At 40.6% G+C, this 22,629-nt stretch overlaps 1 protein-coding gene across 1 annotated transcript in view; it reads left to right on the top strand.

Annotated features, from left to right (window-relative positions):
* col28a1b (collagen, type XXVIII, alpha 1b) overlaps positions 1-22,629 on the top strand; it is a 154,307-nt gene that overhangs the window by 39,254 nt on the left and 92,424 nt on the right. Inside the window, exons 11-19 of the mRNA XM_034174304.1 lie at positions 3,183-3,236; positions 9,732-9,800; positions 10,339-10,407; positions 10,792-10,860; positions 11,104-11,172; positions 14,660-14,728; positions 14,891-14,959; positions 15,435-15,503; positions 21,725-21,796. Coding sequence (XP_034030195.1) covers positions 3,183-3,236; positions 9,732-9,800; positions 10,339-10,407; positions 10,792-10,860; positions 11,104-11,172; positions 14,660-14,728; positions 14,891-14,959; positions 15,435-15,503; positions 21,725-21,796 — 609 coding nt within the window. The remainder of the gene's footprint in view (positions 1-3,182; positions 3,237-9,731; positions 9,801-10,338; positions 10,408-10,791; positions 10,861-11,103; positions 11,173-14,659; positions 14,729-14,890; positions 14,960-15,434; positions 15,504-21,724; positions 21,797-22,629) is intronic.

Raw genomic sequence — 22,629 nt, 5'->3', positions numbered from 1 at the left:
TACTACACTGGAAAACCTTGCCGGTCTAAACAGGAGTAGAGTAAAGAGTAATGATGAGTTTTGATACTGCATTGTTTGGCTTGTGCTCCTTACACTGCATGCTGAAGTATTGTCTCACAGTCTAGTACCACGTCATACATGATCCACCTCAAGGAAGAGATCTTGTAAACATAAGTCTTCCAGTTGTCTTCTTCAAATTTGCCTCTTGCTCTGATTCCTACTTTGAGCTGAGTGAAAAGACTTTACTTCAGATGTTGTTGACTTGTCATGTTACATTAGTTCAATTGTCTTGGTCAGAATTATTGGCACAGCTGAATTTTAAGCCTAACTTAAAATATTTAAAATATGTTCTGTACAAATGCAAATTAATCAATTTTTCATTCCTGGAAAACATCATAAAATATACAGTTAATAAATTTAAAAAATGCTTCATATCTAAATTCACATCTACTTGATATGAATTTACATACAGATTAATTCACAGTAGATCATCACATTTACAGACTGTTTTTACAAGCGTCACAAAATGCATTTGTGAGCATTTCCAAATTTTGAATAATTTCACATTTAAGTGAGCATACTCAGTTCTGATATGATTCCAACTTTTTTAAACTTACTAAATGTGTGCAGTATTGTCTTTTTTATCCTTTCCATCCTGTTTTCATATTGACCCGCCAACATGACACAGCCCATTCAGTCTCTGATATAAAAAATAAAAGTGGAATTTGCCTTCTTTTCGCCCCTGCACTAATGGAATGTGATTAATGGATTATTGATAATCCTGATACTAATGTGGCTATCCAAAGATGTGAATCCAGGCTTGCATGATATTATTCTTTTGCAGGAAAAGACTTTGTGTGGTGGGATTAGTGCAGAGACCTGGTCACCCAGCACCAGCACTTCCTCCTCTGTGACACTGGCATAGTGTCAGTATAACATTAGTTTCAAAGCTTGGTCTGGTTTGAAGGACATGAAAGCGATAGATGTTGGTTTTATTCCTGCTGTATTTCTCACTGAGTGGGAGTGGGTTGTTTTTAACCTGCAGATTGGTCATTCAACTTGGGGAACTCTTTCATGTATGGAACCCCTAAAAGTGACATAAACCAGTCGTACATATCTGAGCATGTGAGGAAATAAGAACAGCTAAATAAAAATAAGTAAGGTTACAATCAAATGAGTACAACATTTATATGTCCTTTTAAACCACACGTCTCTTAATTTGACATTTGTATGTTTTAGGTGTGTTTAGTAGCGGAAGTCTAATCTAGCATTCATAACCATCTGTTCATTAGTGTATAATTACCTCAAATAACAAATGGATGTGTTTTCATGGGCTTAGAATGAGCCCTTCATATCTAGAGGGGAGTGAGTGCCCCCATGGAGGCTGCTATGTTGCATTTCCATGTTGATATAGTAGCCCAAAAGGGACATACTTACTCCATATTTTTCATCTGAAGAAAAAAGTAGAAGAGAAATCAATGGTTGCACACCGTCTACGGGTTGCAGGCCAACACGTTTGACGACCCATAAGGGGGATCATATACTTGCCTGTCACAAGAGAAGACAAGGGAAAAAGAATCCCCATCACCAAAGAATTGAAAAGATGAAGAGAAACAAAATTTTGACCAGCAACAGCATAATTTAATCTGCAACCTCACCACTAGAGGACACTAAATCCTACACACCGTTACATTAATGCATTAAAAAATCATAAGAAAACACGCTTCATTCACTGTGAGTTAATAATTACTAATGCATTAACTAACAAGGTACCGGCAGGCCTGAAGGGCAGCAGCCTCTGCTGTGGGAAAGGCAAAGCAGTGGGTGTGGGAGGAGTTCGGAGCAACCATGGAGAAGGACTATCGGTCGGCACCAAGGTGCTTCTGGCGGACCGTGAGGCACCTCAGGAGGGGAAAATGGGGAACCATCCAAGCTGTCTACAGTAAGGATGGGACTCTGTTGACCTCAACTGAGGATGTAATCTTTCTTTGTGGTCACCAGGTCTCTTTTGCTGAGAGAAGGCTGCTCTGACACAGAACTGCTGGCTCGTTGTTGTGTCAGTAGCTGCTAGTGTACTGAAGTCAATACTGAAAGTTATCGGTTTAGCTTTTATCTGTAACTTCCGCTAAATTTTTTAGGGGTTTATTGGTTTAGCTTCATAAAAGGTAACTTTTCAGTCTGCAGATTAACTGTCAACGAAGCTAACTTTTTGGTTAGCTGTGCCCACCACTGTTCCAGGCATGTGAGGTGCAAATAAAGAAAAATGCTTAAAATGGTGAGGGATTAAGAGGGCTGTAGTTGGGGGATTTGGGGGGAGTGAACCTCCCCACAAGCTGAATGTTTTTAGTCATGCTAATGCTGCCCAGAAGCATTTACTGAAATAAAGTCTGAAGGACCTAAATAAGATGGTGAGGACTTTTCATGCATGTGAGATGCAAATAAAGAAAAATATTTAAAATTGCAGGGGGTTAAGAGGGCCGTAGTTGGGGAGTTTGGGGGATGACGCTCCACAGAAGCTGAATGTTTTAGTCATGCTAATGCTGCCCAGAAGTATTTACTGAAAATAAAGTCTGAAGGACCTAAATGAGATGGTGAGGACTTTTAAGGCATGTGAGATGCAAATAAAGAAAAAATACTTAAAATGACAGGGGGTTAAGAGAGCCATAGTTGGGAGTCTGAAGCCCCCCAGAAGCTGAAGGTTTTTAGCCATGCTAATGTTCCCCAGAAGCATTCGCTGTGAGAAAAGTCTGAAGGGCCTAAATGACATGGTGAGATGCTGAAGAGCTTCGCTTGTTCATGGCCACAACATATACATATTAATAATGATAATAATAAAAAATAATAATAATAGTGTGTATATGATAACAAGAACCTAAACAATTTATAAATACATTAAGACAGCAAATTACCATAAAAAATTACATAATTAACAGGAAATAAAAGGGTTAAGATCCTCTTCTAACAGTTATTGAGGTCTAAGATTCTGCAAACATTCTGGACTCACACACCATTTCAACTCATTATACACGCTTTGCTTAATTTATTACCACCCTTGAAAAATGTCAGCAAACTGTTTTATAAACACTACCCAATCTAGAGCCCGTAGATCCCCACGGGCAACACAGTGTTATTTGTTACTGCAGCACCTGTTAATTATATTCAATATCTACTTTTTCTTGCAGGGTTTGAGGGGATCACCAGGAGACGTAGGACCTGAAGGGTCTCTTGGGCCAAAAGTAAGTCTATCCAGGACTGAAGCAGCAACATGTTGATTGACTAAAAAGGCTTGTCAAGTGTATGGAAATTTTAAACGTACTGTTTATGCTTTTAGCAACATTTACTATGACCCACACTTTTCACCTTTTTACAAATCAGTATACAGTCACACGTTTTCAGAATGCATTGATAGGCTTGTTCTCACATCTTCATGAACTTATCATTATTTACTCTCCTCACCAGCAATGCAGCAGAGTAACCACAGACCTAGAATGTGTAGCGCTACCACACCAATAAACATCAAAATAATTAAACACCAGGGAGTGGATCGGATAAAACAGTTGCAGAGGACCTCTGTAAGTCATCCTACCCAACACATGCAACTGTCCATGACATATATGTGGGGTCAGGGGCGTAGCACCAAATTCTGGGCCCTAGGTACTAGCCATATTGAAGCCCCCCCCCCCCCCCCCCCCCCCCACACACACACACACACTGTTATGTTCTTTTTTATTAACGCAAACACCACATTTCTAATGCGTAGTCACACCAGGTCTAAATCATGTATACCTTAGATCACACCTGCGAGTCAGAACCCTTTTTAAAGTTGGGGGAACAGTATTGGGTTTGGGGGGTCTGGGGGACCAAATTGCACCATTTTCTAGAAAAATGGTGCAATTTGGTGCATTCTTTCTGTTAAAATGTGTTGGGAAAGTGTAGTGACACGGACCCACAACAGGGGGCGTAAATGAACGGACAATAGAAGGAGTTAAATTAGAACACTTTACTGTTGTGAATGCCACAACCAAACACAGCAGATTACAGAATGTATACAAGTCAATCAATAAAGGTGTCGTGTGGGCAGGCTCGACGATAGGAGACGCCCGTCTGGAGATGAACCGGAACCACACGATTTCCACCGCCACCGAACCCGAGGGATACTGGAGCCCCCAAGTCCCGAAGTCCCCAGGTGGCCACCGTCTCGGCGTGTCGGATCTGGTACTGCTGGCGGAAAACAAAAACAGTCAAGTGTGGGTGTGTGTACACCCAGTAACAATTATGGTGGGAATTCCACCTCCACCTCTCACTCAATATCTTGCAGAGTACCGCAGTGATTCCTCAGGGGAAAAGAGTGCCGTCCAGCACTCTCTCAGCTTCCACCGACAGAGGTACCGGTACTCCTGCAAACACTCACAATATACGAATTATATTGTACCACACAAACGGCTGAGGATATTACCTCTCAATGAAGTTGATATCTCGGCGATGTGGTGGAGGTGTCTTCCTGCTTTTATTCCTGGTGTAATGTAGATGATCAGTGACAGCTGTCATGGTTGATGGGTGACAGCTGTCACCTCGGCAGTTCCTGGAGGCGGCAGCGCCCTCTCGTGCCTGAAGCCCGCACTTCAGACAGGGCGCCCTCTGGTGGTGGGCCAGCAGTACCTCCTCTTCTGGCGGCCCACACAACAAAAATGCACAGGAATGAACCAAATTGCACCATTTTGGTCCCCCAGACCCCTCCAACTCAATATAGCTAGCTTTCAAGCTCACCTCTCTTTTCAAAGAATTTGGTTAGCATGTGCTTTCCCTCATTTAGTTTTCTTTCCCTGTCCTTTTTTCTCTTCTTTTTTGAAATCCGGACTTTGATTTTTTTTTTTTAGGAAAGACATATTTTATTTCAGCCTAAACACTAGGGCTGCAACTAACGATTATTTTACTAATCAGTTCATCGGTCGATTATTTTTTCGATTAATCGTTCTGGTTTTTTTTTTTACTTACATGTTATTATATACATACATGAGTTATTATTAAAAGGCCTTTATCATGCAACATCAACGTTTGACCTTGTAATAAAGATATGATGTTATATTCTCGTCAAAAACATATCTGGAGTAGTGTTTTGTTTTATTTTGCACATACATACATCACCGACACACCACAAAGAGATTTCTATCAGGTTTCACCCGATTATGAGCATTTTTAGATGCTTACAACAACTTTCTCAACCAGTGACAACATATTACAGCAAGAGTCCACGAAAGTATTTTAAAGGCCTGACGAAAGTGTAATATGTTATATTTAATAAGATATTTTCATGAAAAAAGACACAAATGTGCAGTTTACTGCATTTTTTTTTTCTTGTGTAAAAACATAGCCTAGATGTGGTTTGACTGAAACAAATTGTCATTAAACTTAAATAAAACAGGGATGAAGTGGAGGTTTAAGAGTCACTAGGTGTTCACAGGAAACAGTTATTTCTATATGTATTTATTTATGTTCATTGTTAGTTGGTTTAATCTTTTCTGTTTTATCAGATTCTTTTTGTCCGTTTCTCTAAAACTGTATTGTGGCATTATTAGTTATTATTATACTATTATTGTTGTTGTTGGTATTATAATTAATACATAAATAAAAATAAATGAATAAAATATTACAATATGTAATACATTTGACTCTTTTACAACAAACGCTGAGCCATGAATTATTATACAGAAAACAAATGTGCTGACAGCTGCAACAGCTTAATGCTAACTTCAACATTGAAAACGCCATAGACATGCTAATGCGTTAGCATCAGTCCCGTTTTTAAGTTATAAAATACATCTATCAACTGTTTCAGAAGACCATAACAGGTCAGATTAACATAAAAAGGTAAATATTACTCACAGACATATGCTCTTTGGGGTTTTAGTGGGGAAAAATTAAGATTAAGCGAAATAAAACACTGAATCAACAAAGTACCAGATCGAAGCTCTGATTGGTTCAAGGTTCAAAGCAAAGCCGAGCTGCAGAAACGGATGATTTATGGAAGAAACGAAACATTTGCGGTAAAACAAAGTTATTTAACAACTAACTGATGACTAAATTATTTGACAGCTATTTTAATAATCGATTAAATTGATTAGTTGTTTCAGAACTACTAAACACCTCCTCTTTCTGTGAGATCCCGTTTGGGATGTGTGTGTGTGTGTGTGTGTGTGTGTGTGTGTGTGTGTGTGTGTGTGTGTGTGTGTGTGTGTGTGTGTGTGTGTGTGTGTGTGTGTGTGTGTGTGTGTGTGTGTGTGTCAGCGTGCCACCTGTGCGCCTGGACTAAACCATTGTACAACTGTGCAGGGGTGGGAAGGGCCCTCAGAGATCTTTCAATATTATTGTTAGAACAGAATTATGTTTTGCAACATTTATACATTCATTCTAATTATATTCTTTTACAACATGAATTGTATGGACATTAATAACATGCAACACAAAAATGTATTTAATGCCAGTTTTTTGTGCCCCCCCCATGCTCTGGGCCCTGGGTACATAGTACCTTTTACCCCCCAGTCCAACACCCCTGTGTTGTTACAAAATGCATTTTTCTTGTTGGTATCAACCATTTATCTCTCCAGACCCTTTTCTCACAGAAGGCACTGTAATTTGGTCAAACAAATGTTCTTTTAATTTTAAGGTTCTTTATAAAATCTTGTTCACTTTTTTCTCATGTAGGCACATGAGAAAAATCTGACCACAGAAAATGTGCAGTCAGAAAAGGCAATTTAACATTTAAAATGTGTGTCCAGTGGTAATAGCATGTTGATCCCTCCATCTATAGAGTTGTTCCACAATTCTTTACAAAGACGTCTTTATGGAGAAGGAATGAAGTACGGTTATAGCACATTTTTGGAAAAGCAGAAACAGTGCTGTTCTTTATTTCCTAAATGCCACAACGGGTTCCACCAACATTTCTCAGTGATTTCGTCAGCAGGAGGTTAATATGTTTGTCACATACATCATTTGAGAAACAGAAGAGTTTCTAATATTTTTTTTTTCTGTTTCATTATTCTACATGCCAAAAGTGGTTCTTCAGTGTCACTACATGCCAAAAGTATATGTTACAATAAAATGCAAATTAATTATTTAAAAATCATACAATGTGATTTTCTGGATTTTTTTATTTTTTTTTAGATTCTGTCTCTCACTGTTGAAGGGTACCTACGATAAAAATTACAGACCTCGCCATTCTTTGTAGGTGGGAAAACCTGCAAAATTGACAGTGGATCAAATACCTGCCATTGTAGTTTTCAATATGATTGGAGTATCTTTTAATTTTGACCCCTGTGTAATTCTTCAAATGACCCCTCCTTGGCCGTCTATTGAAAATTCAAGTGGCCAATTGTTTGGTTTTTTTTAAGTAATGTTTAAGGATTATTTGTGCCAACTTTGGTGCTTGTATCACCATTTGAAGGATTCCTCTGTAAATATTCTGTTATCTGCTGCAGTATTTATCCTACCATGTTTCAAGGAGATCAGCTGAAACACCTTTAATGAAATTGATTGAAATACACCTTATCTTGATATGGAGAAGACATTTGGCAAATACTTTTATCCAAAGTTACATATGATCACATACATGAGGAGCAGCAGAGGATGGTGCTCAGCTGTGCAGTGGGAGAAATTTTGGATTTGGGATTCAGTATCTTGCTCAATGACACGTCAACACTGAAACATTCTGTATTTGCACTGTAGAATTATCTGGAAGCTACATCTGGAGAAATTCAGCACAAGTATTTCACATGTTCAAACAAACAAACAACTAGTAATAGCCAGTAACAAATTAACCTCTATGATGTAGGTAATTGTAAAGGTACTGAAATTAGGGCATAAGTTCATTAAGGCCAAACTCCCAACCCAGTGAACCCTACCAACCCAATTACCATATTCACAAATAACTTTTTATTTGGGGGGGGGGGGGGGCTTTCAGTGTTTTCACAATGTTTTGTAAAATATATTAATAAATCCTATCCTCTGTAAAATCTCAAGCCCTGGGCCCACCAAATAATGAACAGTGAATAATGAGCCACGTAGCTTTTTTTTTTTTTTTTTTTTTTTTGGTACGAGTCCAGTTAGTCAATAATCGTGGGAGAATAGTGGCTCTGAGAGGCTGTTAGAGGCAGAATGTTCAGCTAACGAGGCTCATCTCCTATGCGTGGCACTAATTTCAAGAAGTTCAAAATTTAGCAACAACAGCGTGGGGAAGTTTGTGTACGAAGTACTACGAGGACAAATGAGGATTTTAGAGGCATGTTTGTGGTGAGGGCGAGGCTGTTAAAAGTCCATTATCCAAGCACCTGGCAGCTACAAGGACCATACTGACTATTTTGAACAGGTTCAGCCCTCTTACGCACTACAATCCCACCTGCTTTGTGCGCCGGACGCTGTATATAAAATAATGCTATTGTAGCAGATTAATCATTTCCTGTCAGAGCTTGGAGGTTGAAAACACCTCTCATCGCTTCTGGAATCACAGAAGACTGTTTCATATGGACCCTTTTTTTTGGAACAGCTTAAAAAAGGTATTATTTGTAATGTTTTTATTATAATAGCTTGGTAAAACAGTTGCATGTTCATTCCTTCTATATAATCAGCTGTAAAAGTATGTTTATGATAGATTTAACATCTTGTTAATGGATCAGATGAGCACTGTCGCAATGACTGCGCACTGACGCAATGGCTCACACTCAAGACAAGCATTTACGCAGAACGCCAGCTCGCAAAAGAGTGATATTACAGACATTAACGGACAAACACAAAGTTAAAAGTTGGATCACTGTGTCAAAATAACTGTGTGTTTAAAGCCACAGAAGAAGTGACGCCAGCAAGAAGGAGCGCAGAGGCGACTGTCCAGGAATGCAGAATGACAGCGTGCTAAAGAGTGATTTTGCAGACATTAACAGATGAACAAAAAGTTAAAAGTTGGATCACTGTCAAAATGACTGTATAAGCTACAGAAGAAGCCAAGCCAGCGAGAGGAAGCACAGAGACGACTGTCCAGGAACCCGTGGTTCGGTTCTAGCTGGTCTGGTGCATTTAATGACTCTGGATCACAAATGAACAGCAGCCTGGTGCACACCACGCACTGGCCGGACTGTGTGACAACATCTTGAATGGATGCTGTGAATTGAAAACCTACACTTTAAAGGGACCAGGTGTGGGAGGGCTGGAGGTTTGGACCAGACCCATGCCTAAACGTGCACCAACATCGCATTACATGGCGCTACTTGGATCATATGTAGCTTGACGTGGATCATATGTGGTGACACGAGCCATTCAAGGCTGGACGGGGCTCAAATGATGGGTCGGTTGTGGCTCACTAGGGGCTGATACATGGCACATGTGAGGTACAGAGAGGCACATACAGGCGCCTTAGCGAATATGTGATAGCTTAAAACGTGGATCATTCTTCACATAATCACTGACACACCCATGTGTGGCTCATTTTTCATGGTTTATTATTCGGTGGGACCGTGGCTTCACTACGTGGAGCCATTCTAACCATATCTAAGGTGGTCCAGTGCAATTCAAAACTTAATCACTGCACAACTGTAAATACACTAATGACATGTTTTATGCCTGTTCCTTTGTGAAAATGGTTTACTTTAATTCATCTAATTCATTTGAATTTGTACCATATTCTGAGTAATTTGTAGTTCAACTATCACCATATCAACATCTGTGAGCTTGCTTAAATGTCACAGGGGGACAGGGGGCCTGTTGGTGTTCCAGGACCACCAGGGGACACTGGTATTGGATTTCCAGGAACAAAGGTGAGTATGTAATATGAACATTAACAAACAAAAATTCATCAGCTGATAAATGTTTATTTGGCCTATTCAGTCATAGTACATTCTGGGATAGTAGAGAAGCTTGAATCCTCGACTGGACTGGGTTGACGCGAGGACGTTTCGCTTCAAATCGCAGAAGCTTCCTCAGCTAAAATTCTTGCTCTGGTAGTCTGACTTCTGTCTTGACTCTTGTAGAGTCAAGACAGAAGTCAGACAGCAAGAATTTTAGCTGAGGAAGCTTCTGCGATTAGAAGCAAAATGTCCTTGCGTCAAGCAAACCAGTCCAGTCGAAGATTCAAGCTTCTCTACTATGGAAACCACCTGGACAACTGAGAGCCTTCACAGATACATTCTGGGATATTTAAAGCAGCTCGAAATGTTTCACTAATAAGATAAGATGTTCTTAAAGCAGTTACTTTCTCTGATATAACAACACAAATGTCTCAAAAGAGACCAACATAGTAAATATTGTGAATAAAAGTTTCATAAGGTGCTGACTGGTGACATGTTACACTTTTAGGGTGAAAAAGGACTTCAGGGACGTCCAGGTCCCACAGGTCCTGTTGGCACAGGAGAACCAGGACTACCAGTGAGTACGCTGATAATGGTGTAGTGTGTCACATCGAGGTAAACATCAATTTACATATAAGTCAACATTCCATTCCATCAAGGAGTCATCATAGAGTCTCATCTGCTTCATGCCACAGTATCTGTGGATACTGATACTGTGGATTATTATTATTGCTCTTAATGTTGTTGTTATTCCACATTATATGTAGAAGTACGTGTAACCACACACTTGTGGACCAGTGACGACAATAAAAGAGTAAAACATGAACCACATTCAATGCTACACTTTATAAGATTTCATGGAGAAATATACATTCAATAACTATCTGCTCAACTCAAGAAAAGTGTGTAACTGCAAATGTAGTTTTGTTTTGTTTTTTTGTTTTTTTTTATCTCCCCCCAGGGTCCCCCTGGACCTTCTGGATTACAAGGAAACCCTGGACCACCTGGAGAAGGGCTACCAGGGCCAAAGGTGACTTTGATTGATGATGATTTTAAACATCTGGATTTCCATGTTTTAATTGTGTTTGAAATGTGTGAAGCTGATTAAATTATTTATTAAAATTCTTCTGTTTGCAAATCATTGCTGTAATATTAAAAATTATATATTGTTAATAGTATGAGCCAGTTTCACACATACTACACTGTTATATGCAGACAAGGGGCTGAAAAATGCTCTGAGATGTGTAAGTCAGACTAGCTCCTTTTCTTTTAGGGTGATCGAGGATATGACGGTCCAAGAGGTAACCGTGGTTTTCCTGGATTTGGGCTCAAAGGTGACAAGGTAAGCAGACCACCTTCTTTGTATTTATTCTGTTTATTTGCAGGCAGAGTTTAAAATTTTCTAACTGACTTGTGGGATACTCATCTCAGCCATTGGGACTGCACAAACCACTAAATTCTGCGTGCCATTTCAGAGCCTGGATAAATGAGGTGGGTTGTATCAGGAAGGTCATCTGGTGTAATTTTAGCTAAAAAAAAAAAGCATGCAGAACACAAACTGAATGTCCATACCAATCAGATGGTACTGTTATCTAGTAGGGTGCCAGCAGAAAGGATCAGGCCTTGGCGGTCATAGTGATCATTAATAATAAATAACTAATAGATAGAACACGAGCATAAACATAAAGTAAACAGTAATGCTGTTGGATGAAGATGACAAGTAAGAGGTGGGTGTGTTTGGAGGCAGCAGGGGAGGAGGAAGGTTAGAAGTGTGAAGGTGAGGTGTGAGAAGAGGTGTAACTGAAAGGGAGAAGACCGGCTGATATGATTTTGAAGAGAAAGTTAAACATACTGTGTGTACAGGAGACCAAGAGGAAGGAAAGCAAGTCCAGGAGCATCAGTCCAATTTATTCAAGCTGGATGAGAACAGAACTGTTGTAGGAGTAATTCTGAAGGAAGAGAATACTACAAATGTGTTGGAAGGTAAAGGAGAAACTGACAGGGTGATGAGTGTAAAGCTGGAAACTGAAGATGTGATGATAAATGTTATCAGTGCAATGCCCCAAAAGTGGGTTGTGACATAGAAGAGAAAAAAAGGTTTCTGTAGTTTCCTAGGTGAGGTAGTAGAGAGTGTACCCAATGAAGAAAGACTGGTGATTGGAGCAGACATTAGTGGGCATGTTGGTAGTGCAAACAGAGATAATGAGGAGGTGATGGGAAGGTATGGTGTGAAGTTGAGAAATGTGGAAGAGCGTACAGTTGTGGAATTTGCAAAATGGTCAAATCTGGGGCCATGCATTGGTGCCACATGTCACCATATCCACCACATAATGGAATCCCATTGGGTCCTAGATGACAGACACCCAGGCTGGCTCTTTGCCACAGCTGGGTGAAACACGGACATTCACTTGGACTTTCCCAGTTGCTGGCATCCTCAACACTGAGGCACCTGTGTACTAGATCATGTATTGAGAAATGTACCACATGACTAAAAAGCTGTAGCTGATGTTCCCTTACACTGGAAGTAAAGGAGGAAGGTGTACATGGATGGATGATGGCCTATGTCCAGAGGAAATCATAGCTGGACATCAGATGGTTGCTTGTTGGATGATGTTGGAGGTCAAGAAGATGAAGGCAACAAGGGCAGAGCCAAGAATCAGATTGTGGAAGTGGAAGAAGGAAGACAGTTACATGAAATTCACAGAAGAGGTGGTACAGGCTGTGGATGGAGGTGGAGATGCTGAAGGACTCAACATGTACTGCAATACAACTGCACCGTATTGAAGGGAGGATGGATGGGGTCATGTATTGCAAGATTTTGGCAAACAACCTCCTTCCCTCAGTAAGAGCACTGAAGATGGGTCATGGCAGCATGACAATGACCCCAAACACACAGCCAGGGCAACTAAGGAGGGGCTCCGTAAGAAGCATTTCAAGGTCCTGGATTGGCCTGGCCAGTCTCCAGATCTGAACTCAATCGAAAATCTTTGGAGGGAGCTGAAACTCCAAACCTGAAAGATTTGGAGAAGATCTGTATGGAGGAGTGGACCAAAATCCCTGCTGCAGTGTGTGAAAACCTGGTGAAAAACTACAGGAAATGTTTGTCCTCTGTAATTGCAAACAAAAGCTACTGTACCTAATATTAACATTGATTTTCACAGGTGTTCAAATACTTATTTGCAGCAGTAACATACAAATACGTAAATTACTAAAAAAATCATACATTGTGATTTCTGGATTTTTTTTTTTTTTAGATTATGTCTCTCACAGTGGACATGCACCTAAGATGAAAATTTCAGACCCCTCCATGATTTCTAAGTGGGAGAACTTGCAAAATCGCAGGGTGTTCAAATACTTATTTTCCTCACTGTATATAGTGAAAAAATAAAAGTTGTGAGAGACTTCGGGCCACATGTTGTTTTTGTTCCACCTGGGGGTTTTATAGGTGCAGAGCAAATTTGAAATCAAACAGATAAGATTTAGAGGTCCCCCCCAGTGTGACACATTCTGATGCCATTATTTTTCCTTTTACAGGTTCATGTGATGGCTTCTAATCACAAAAAAGTGGTGGTTGATTGGTCACCCAGAGGAGAACATTACTGGAATTACTGGATTACTACATTGCTTGTTTGGGGAAAACTGTTGCTTTGTGGGGGGCCCCTAAACAATGTCCAATTACAGATCTTTTATTTTATTAGTGGAACAAGAACAACATGTTGCCCAAAAGATTTTGTAACATTTGACATTTTGAACAGTTCCAGTGTGCATGTCTGTGTTTGTGTACATATTGTCACACGAAAACATGGTAGACTAGACACGTCATGCTTACACCCAGGGCTTAATTTGAGGGGGAGCAAGCCGGAGCGCGCTCCAGAACCTCGGACGCGCGCTCCGGAACCTCTGACGTTGGCTCCACCAGCTATTTATCCCTTTATCTACGGCGATGGTGCCCACGCCATATTTTCCATATGCGTGTTTTTTTTTACCGTAACTCCGCCATAGTTTGTCCAATACGAATGATTCAAAGGGCATTGTAAAGCTAACACCAAGGGCTTTCCAATGATATATGGTGTATTACGGTAAACATAGCCCGTGACGTCATAACGCAGAGGAAAAACACGGAAATTTCACCCTAGTGCGCCGCTGATTCTCATTACCGTAAATTCTCATGTAAGCCCTCAATCTGAAAAATTTCAACACTGACAGCAAGCCAAGAACCCGTGCTCTCCAACAGTATGCTATATGTTGCATATATTACGGTAAAGTGCGTTCGGTGACTTTTGAAACGAGGGAAAAGTATGAAAAAGAGCGCAAAAGTGGCAGAAAAGTACAGAGACAGATAGCAAACATAAATGTAGTAATTTCTGAGGAAAAGGCAGGGTGTGAAGGTGAAGGTGTGTGTGCGTATTTGTGTGGGTGTGCAGTTTATTTTAAGTGTGACGCACAGCATTGTTCGCAAGCTCCCCCGCCCTTCTTTTTTTTTTTCCTGCACCGGAGCCACCCCTCCTCTGCGCTCCGGGACCTCCCACTTTACAAATTAAGCACTGTTTACACCATTGGTACCCCTAATGCGAGTCGATGGGCGGATTAGAATTCAGGGCTGTTTGGTACAGATATTTACAATGACCTGTACACACGTTAATTAAGTTTGCTAATTTGTATCGATAATGCTAATGGATATAACCTCAGAACGGTTGATATTGTGCCTGATCCTGCGGCACAGTGTTGTACATGTTAAACAGATCGGTCTAAAGACATGCAATAATCGACTGATTCCAGCCTATAAAGTCATGGCAGAGCATTAGGTAACTCGTGTGTTGCTTTAACAGGGCAGTCACGGGCCTCCAGGTTTACCAGGTCCAATTGGAATTCCTGGTTTAGGACTTCAAGGAGAAAAGGTAAATGTTGCATCCACTGAGCTCAGATTTCAGCTTGTCAGTGTTGTTTTTGAAATTCATGAAAGAAATTGTTAAAATCATCATAACCATGAAGAAAGACATTTGTATTGTGCAGTACTTGCTTCCTCCATGAGAGAAGTGATTATTATTTTGTTTTGTCAGGGTGATCAAGGCCCAGTTGGACCTGCAGGACCCAGAGGAGCTCCAGGAATAGGAATAACAGGAGCGAAGGTGTGAAAGAATGCTACTTTCGTGTTTATGCTCTAAGAAACACAATCCTCGTATCCATCCATTCATTTTCCAGTCCTAATCTGAGGCCAGGGGTCATCAAAGCATGTCCAGTACAGTTGCCCATGTAAGGTATAACCCAGTGTATTCTGGGTCAACTCCTGGGATCCCGTCCCAGTTCATGTCTTAGACTCTCAGTTACACTTTGAAATTCTATCCATGACAAACAATGATTGGCAAGGTGGTTTAACACCCACCGAGTGCATGTTTGACCTCCTGTTGAAGATACAGACACAACTTTCTCAGCAATCATTCAACAGCTACCCAACCCTCATGTTACATTTTTCCAAAAACTCATTATGCAAATTTGTCATTTAAATTAAGTATTTTCCTTATAATAGTTGGTGGAAAGTGTCCCCCATAGTAGCTCTCATGCTGATTACCATACTGTACTGTTTGTGTGAAATGTTGTTTTCAGGGCAACCAGGGAGTCTCTGGTGAGCCTGGACAGCCAGGAGAGATAGGTGTAGGAGCACCAGGACCCAAAGTAAGTTTGCTGTTACTGAACCATCCTACTGCCACTGTACACTCTGTACTAGGTGCTCATTTATGCTCTATTCAGCAGAAAAGTGTACCTAAAAAAATAACACCTACAGTGGATTCACTTTGTATTAATCTTGATCAGAGGTGTGTGAGTTAGTCAATGAGAGTTATAGTCAAACCATTCGGTTTGGCACCAATAATCACTTAGCGATCAAAGTCCATTTGAATTTCATTGTTTGGTCTGAAACATAAGTGAGTGTTTTCAGTATGTCATCTCAGGAGTGTCATCTATGGATGTGACTGGCTAGAGCATAGAGTTTGCTTTAACAGGCCGAGTACTTTGTACCTACAGTGCAGCAGCTAAGAGAATATTTAGAGCAAAATCATGCAAATGGTAATACAAGCACCAAAATTGGCACAAATACTCCTTAGATATTACTCTTTTGAACAAACCGACTGGTATCATGCTTAGTTATCATGTTACGGGGTAACATATGTCACATGTCAAAGAATCCAATGGACGTTGACCTTGTTTGACCTTTACTTTGGAGACCAAACGTTCAACACAATCAAAACTATTCCATTTATTAATCCTATTAGCTCAACCAATAATTTGCATCACTTTTTACCAAAATTGAAGGAACTTTAACTTTTGACCCCTGTACAAACTGAAAGTGACCTTTATCACCATTTTTGCTGTTTTTACCCCATAACTCCTGATCATTCACTCATAGATAGTCCAAACTATACCTTTTTGGAATCTTTACGATCAGACAAATAATGTGGTGTAGCTTTCAAAATGATTTGAGCATTTTTAATTTTGACCCCTGTGTAATTCTTCAATTGACCCCTACCTGACCGCTTATTGAAAATTCAAGTGGCCAGTCGGTTTGTTCAAAAGAGTAATATCTAAAGAGTATTTGTACCAACTTTAGTACTTGTATCACCATTTGCACGATTGTTTCAGTTATCTGCTGCACTACTAATAAACTGGGCACTGAGTATTTCTCTTTAAGTTGAGTTCTAACTATACAGGACGCCTGTTCAAAAATTAACAATCATCCATCCATCCATTTACTGCACCTGCTTATTCCAGGTAAGGGTCTCGGGGTGGGGTGGGGGGGCTATCCCAGCAGTAAATGAACAGATGTCAGCTTGATTAAAAGCTTGCCACAACCATTAATAGGAATAAGCAGGTCTAAAAAAAAAAAATTAATGAATGTTGAATGGATCTCACCATTCAGCTATGTAATAATATACATATTATTACCTGATCACCATCTAAACTCTGTAGGAGGTGTGACATGGAACTGGTTTACCAGGCTATGACAAGATTATTAAACAAGATATTCACCTCCAGCACAGACCCAGGACAGCACAGAGGATCCAAACCACAGCCTGTAGTGAAAAGCCTCTTACCAGGCTGCTGTCTGCTGCAAATAACCACAGCAAAAATTAAATCCCATGTGATAATCCAACCGACATCATGGTGTACAGACTTGCATTGTGCTCCTGAAGTGAGCAAAAAAGACAAAATAAATTAAAGTTCACTAGAAAGGCTGCGTCTGATGCATGGTGTGACTGCTGCAAACTTCCAGAAAAGGTGTACAGTGAGATGTGCGCTGCACACACGTGCGCCCCCCTGGAAATGTCACTCAGCTGTGTGCGAGTGTGTTCATAACAGCTACATGAGCCACTAAGTGTGCGCGAGTGCGGGGCGCACATGCGCCACTGGACACCTTTGCTGAAAGTTTGCTGGCAGTGGACCAAGCAGTCACACCATGCGTCAGATGCAGCTCTGACACATATGGCTTGGGTCCGGTAAATACGTTGGTTGTACTCCGGTGTCCAGTACCAGTGGAGACTGTGCAAGGGGAGAACACAGCACTCCCTCCCACTCCGGTCCCATGTTTGCCATCTAGACAGGGGCGTCAGACTGGGGGGGGGCGTAAAGGGTACTATGTACCCTGGGCCCAGAGCATGTGGGGGGGGGGGGGGGGTGTCACAAAAACTGGCATTAAATACATTTTTTGTTGCATGTTATTAATGTCCATACAATTCATGTTGTAAAATAATATAATTTGAATTAATGTATAAATGTTGCAAAACATAATTCTGCTCTAACAACAATATTGAAAGATCTCTGAGGGCCCTTCCCACCCCTGCACAGTTGTACATTGGTTTAGTCCAGGCGCACAGGCGGCACTCCCCCCCCACACACACACATCCCAAACGGGATCTCACAGAAAGAGGAGGTGTTTAGTAGAGCTGAAACAACTAATTAATTTAATCGATTAATAAAATAGTTGTCAACTAATTTAGTCATCAATTAGTTGTTAAATAACTTTGTTTTACCACAAATGTTTTGTTTCTTCCATATAAATCAAACATTTCTGCAGCGCGGCTTTGCTTTGAACCTTGAAGCAATCGAAGCAGTGATTCGCAGATTGAGGCAATGCTTCGATCTGCTGCTTTGTCAATTCATTGTTGTATTTCGCTTTATCTTAATTTTTCCCCACTAAAACCCCAAAAAGCATATGTCTGTGAGTAATATTTACCTTTTTATGTTAATCTGACCTGTTATGGTCTTCTGAAACAGTTGATAGATGTATTTTATAACTTAAAACGGGACCGATGCTAACGCGTTAGCATGTCTATGGCGTTTTCAATGTTAAAGTTAGCATTAAGCTGTTGCAGCTGTCAGCACATTTGTTTTCTGTATAATAATTCATGGCTCAACATTTGTTGTAAAAGAGTCAATTGTATTACAAATTGTAATTTTTTTTAATTTATATATTAGTAATAATAGTAATAATAACCAGTAATGCTACAATACAATTTTAGAGAAAGAAACAAAAGAACCTGATTAAAAACAACAGAAAAGACAAATCAACTAACAATGAACATAAATAAATATAGAAATAAATAACTGTTTCCTGTGAACACCTAGTGACTCTTAAACCTCCACTTCACCCCTGTTTTATTAAAGTTTAATGACAAGTTGTTTCGGTCAAACCACATCTAAGCTGTGTTTTTACACAAGAAAAAATAAAATGCAGTTAACTGCACATTTGTGTCTTTTTTCATTAAAATATGTTTTTAAAGATCACATATTACACTTTAGTCAGGCCTTTAAAATAGTTTTGTGGACTCTTGCTGTAATATGTTGTCAGTGGTTGAGATAGTTGCTGTAGGCATCTAAAAATGCTCATAATCGGTTGAAACCTGATAGAAATCTCTTTGTGGTGTGTCGGTGATGTATATGTGCAAAATAAAACAAAACACTACTCCAGGTATGTTTTTGACAAGAATACGAACTTTGTTACAAGCTCAAACATTGATGTTGCGTGATAAAGGCCTTTTAATAATAACTCACTTAAAGAAATAATGTCAAAACTCACATGCAATTAAAAAAACCCCAAACGATTAATCGAAAAAATAATCGACCGATGAATTGATTACTAAAATAATCGCTAGTTACAGCCCTAGTGTTTAGGCTGAAATAAAATATGTCTTTCCTAAAAAAATCAAAGTCAAAATCAAAAGGATTTCAAAAAAGAAGAGAAAAAAAGGTCAGGGAAAGAAAACTAAATGAGGGAAAGCAGCTGAAGTCACAGAGGTGGTTAGAAAGCTCCTCGGTGGCAAGGCTCCTGGGTTGGATGAAATCCGTCCTGAGTACCTTAAGTCTCTGGATGTTGTCGGACTGTCTTGGCTGACACGCCTCTGCAACATCGCGTGGCGATCGGTGACAGTGCCTCCGGATTGGCAGACCGGGGTGGTGGTCCCTCTGTTTAAGAAGGGGGACCGGAGGGTGTGTTCCAACTATAGGGAGATCACACTCCTCAGCCTCCCATTCCAGAGTACTGGAGAGGAGAATTCGACCGATGGTCGAACCTCGGATTCAGGAGGAGCAGTGTGGTTTTTGTCCTGGTCACGGCACACTGGACCAGCTCTACACGCTCCATCGAGTGCTCGAGGGTTCATGGGAGTTCGCCTAACCAGTCCACATGTGTTTTTTGGATCTGGAGAAGGCGCTCGACTGTGTCCCTCGGGGCACCCTGTGGGGGGGTGCTCCGGGAGTACGGGGTCTGGGGTCCTTTACTAAGGGCTATCCGGTCCCTGTATGACCGCAGCAGGAACTTGGTTTGCATTGCCGGTAGTAAGTCAAACCTATTTCCAGTGCATGTTGGCCTCCACCAGGGCTGCCCTTTGTCACCGGTTCTGTTCATTGTTTTTATGGCCAGAATTTCTAGGTGCAGCCAGGGTGTAGAGGGGGTCTGATTTGGGAACCACAGAATCTCGTCTCTGCTGTTTGCGGACGATGTGGTTCTGTTGGGTTTGTCAAATCAGGACCTTCAGCGTGCACTGGGGCGGTTTGCAGCCGAGTGTGAAGCGTCCGGGATGAAAATCAGCACCTCCAAATCCGAGGCCATGGTTCTCGACCGGAAAAAGGTGCTTTGCCCTCTTCAGGTCGGTGGAGTGTCCTTGCCTCAAGTGGAGGAGTTTAAGTATCTCGGGGTCTTGTTCACGAGTGAGGAACGGATGGAGCGTTGGATCGATAGACGGATCGGTACAGCGTCTGCAGTGATGCGGTCGCTGTATCGGACCGTCGTGGTGAAGAGAGAGCTGAGTAGGGGGGCAAGGCTCTCGATTTACCGATGGATCTACGTTCCGATCCTCACCTATGGTCATGAGATTTGGCTCATGACCGAAAGAACGAGATCACGAGTACAAGCGGCCGAGATGAGTTTCCTCCGCAGGGTGGCTGGGCGCTCCCTTAGAGATATGGTGAGGAGCTCGGTCACTCGGGAGGAGCTCGGAGTCTAGCCGCTGCTCCTCCACGTCGAAAGGAGTCAGTTGAGGTGGCTTGGGCATCTTCTCATTCTTTTGGGTGTGGGTGAGGTAGTCTGGCTGTGTTCTGACACAGCTGACCATGCGTCTTTCCCTCCTGACTGCGTTTCATTATGGCAATTTTTGCCGTTTTGGTCTGATTCCTGCACATTCTTACTATGTGTGACAGGAGCATTAATAGCAGACAGTATGAAATCAAAACATTTCATTTGTGTGGTCAACTTCATTTAATTTGTTAATAGTCATCCATTCCTGCAACACATTCCAAAAAAAAATAAAAAATTGGGACGCGAAAGTGTTTCCTACTTTGTAATGTTGCCATTCCTTCTCACAACATTTAAATGCCATTTTGGCTTGAGGATACAAAGCAATGAAGTGTTTTAGGATTTGTTTTGTCCTATTCTTACAGAAATGTTAAAGTTAGCATTAAGCTGTTGCAGCTGTCAGCACATTTGTTTTCTGTATAATAATTCATGGCTCAACATTTGTTGTAAAAGAGTCAATTGTATTACAAATTGTAATTTTTTTTAATTTATATATTAGTAATAATAGTAATAATAACCAGTAATGCTACAATACAATTTTAGAGAAAGAAACAAAAGAACCTGATTAAAAACAACAGAAAAGACAAATCAACTAACAATGAACATAAATAAATATAGAAATAAATAACTGTTTCCTGTGAACACCTAGTGACTCTTAAACCTCCACTTCACCCCTGTTTTATTAAAGTTTAATGACAAGTTACAGAAATAGTACGGAGTCAGTGTTGTTGCATTTTTGTTTAAAAATTCTCCACATATTCTCTACTGGGGATAGGTCAACATAAACACAGATCAGTCCAGTGTCTGTATCTTCTTCTTCCACAGACATGCCTTGGTAATTTGTGCTGAATGTGATTTTGCATTATGTTGTTGAAATTTGGTGCTGCAATAGACTGGCATCCTGTCTAGAGTGTACCCTGCCTCTCACCCTGTAACTGCTGAGATAGGCTGCAGCTTGCCACAACCATTAATAGGGATAAGCAGATCTAAAAAAAAAAAAGAATGAATATTGAAATTTGTCAACATTTTGTTTAATAAATTTGGAAAAAAATCTCAAAAGAACTTTTTTCACATGATCATTATGGGGTATTGTGTATAGAATTTTGAGGAAAAAATGAATTTCATTTATTTTGGAATAAGGCTGTAACATTAAAAATGTGGAAAAGTGAAGCACTGTGAATACTTTCTGGATGCAATGTTTTTATAGACACACGCAAACACTTTTTTTTTCAGTTGATTACTTTCCTACTTCTATTCAATGTTATTTCTTTATACTTAAATCCACAGTCAAGTGTCATTGTTGATGATGTTAGTGAGTTTGCACCTTCAGGGTGATCCAGGGTCAGAGGGATTACCAGGTATACCAGGGTTGCCAGGAGAGGATGGAGATGCCGGACCAAAGGTAACGCCACATGCTAAAATGAGTTACCATTTTTCAAAGAACATTTGCATGTACAGTGAGGAAAATAAGTATTTGAACACCCTGCAATTTTGCAAGTTCTCCCACTTAGAAATCATGGAGGGGTTTGAAATGTTCATCTTAGGTGCATGTCCACTGTGAGAGACATAATCTTAAAAAAAAAAAAAAAAAAGAATCCGGAAATCACATTGCATGATTTTTTTTAATAATTTATTTGTATATTACTGCTGCAAATAAGTATTTGAACACCTACCAACCAGCAAGAATTCTGGCTCACACAGACCTGTTAATTTTTCTTTAAGAAGTCCTCTTATTCTGCACTCTTTACCTGTATTAATTGCACCTGTTTGAACTTGTTACCTGTATAGAAAACACCTGTTTACACACTCAGTCAATCACATTCCAACCTGTCCACCGTAGCCAAGACCAAAGAGCTGTCTAAGGACACCAGGGACAAAACTGTAGACCTGCACAAGGCTGGGATGGACTACAGGACAACAGGCAAGCAGCTTGTTAGAAGACAACAACTGTTATGATTATTTATTAGAAAGTGGAAGAAACACAAGATGACTGTCAATCTCCCTCGGTCTGGGATTCCATGCAAGGTCGTACTTTGTGGGGTAAGGCTGATTCTGAGAAAGCTCAGAACTACACAGGAGGACCTGGTCAGTGACCTGAAGAGAGCTGGGACCACAGTCACAAAGATTACATTAGTAACACATGATGCTGTCATGGTTTAAAATCCTGCAGGGCAGCAAGGTCCCCTGCTCAAGCCAGCACATGTCCAGGCCCGTTTGAAGTTCACCAGTGACCAT

Source organism: Thalassophryne amazonica, chromosome 7 (genome assembly GCF_902500255.1).
Source record: "Thalassophryne amazonica chromosome 7, fThaAma1.1, whole genome shotgun sequence".
NCBI classification, from domain to species: domain Eukaryota; kingdom Metazoa; phylum Chordata; class Actinopteri; order Batrachoidiformes; family Batrachoididae; genus Thalassophryne; species Thalassophryne amazonica.
Note: the sequence above shows the minus strand (reverse complement) of the source record. Positions and strands in the feature narration are given on the sequence as shown.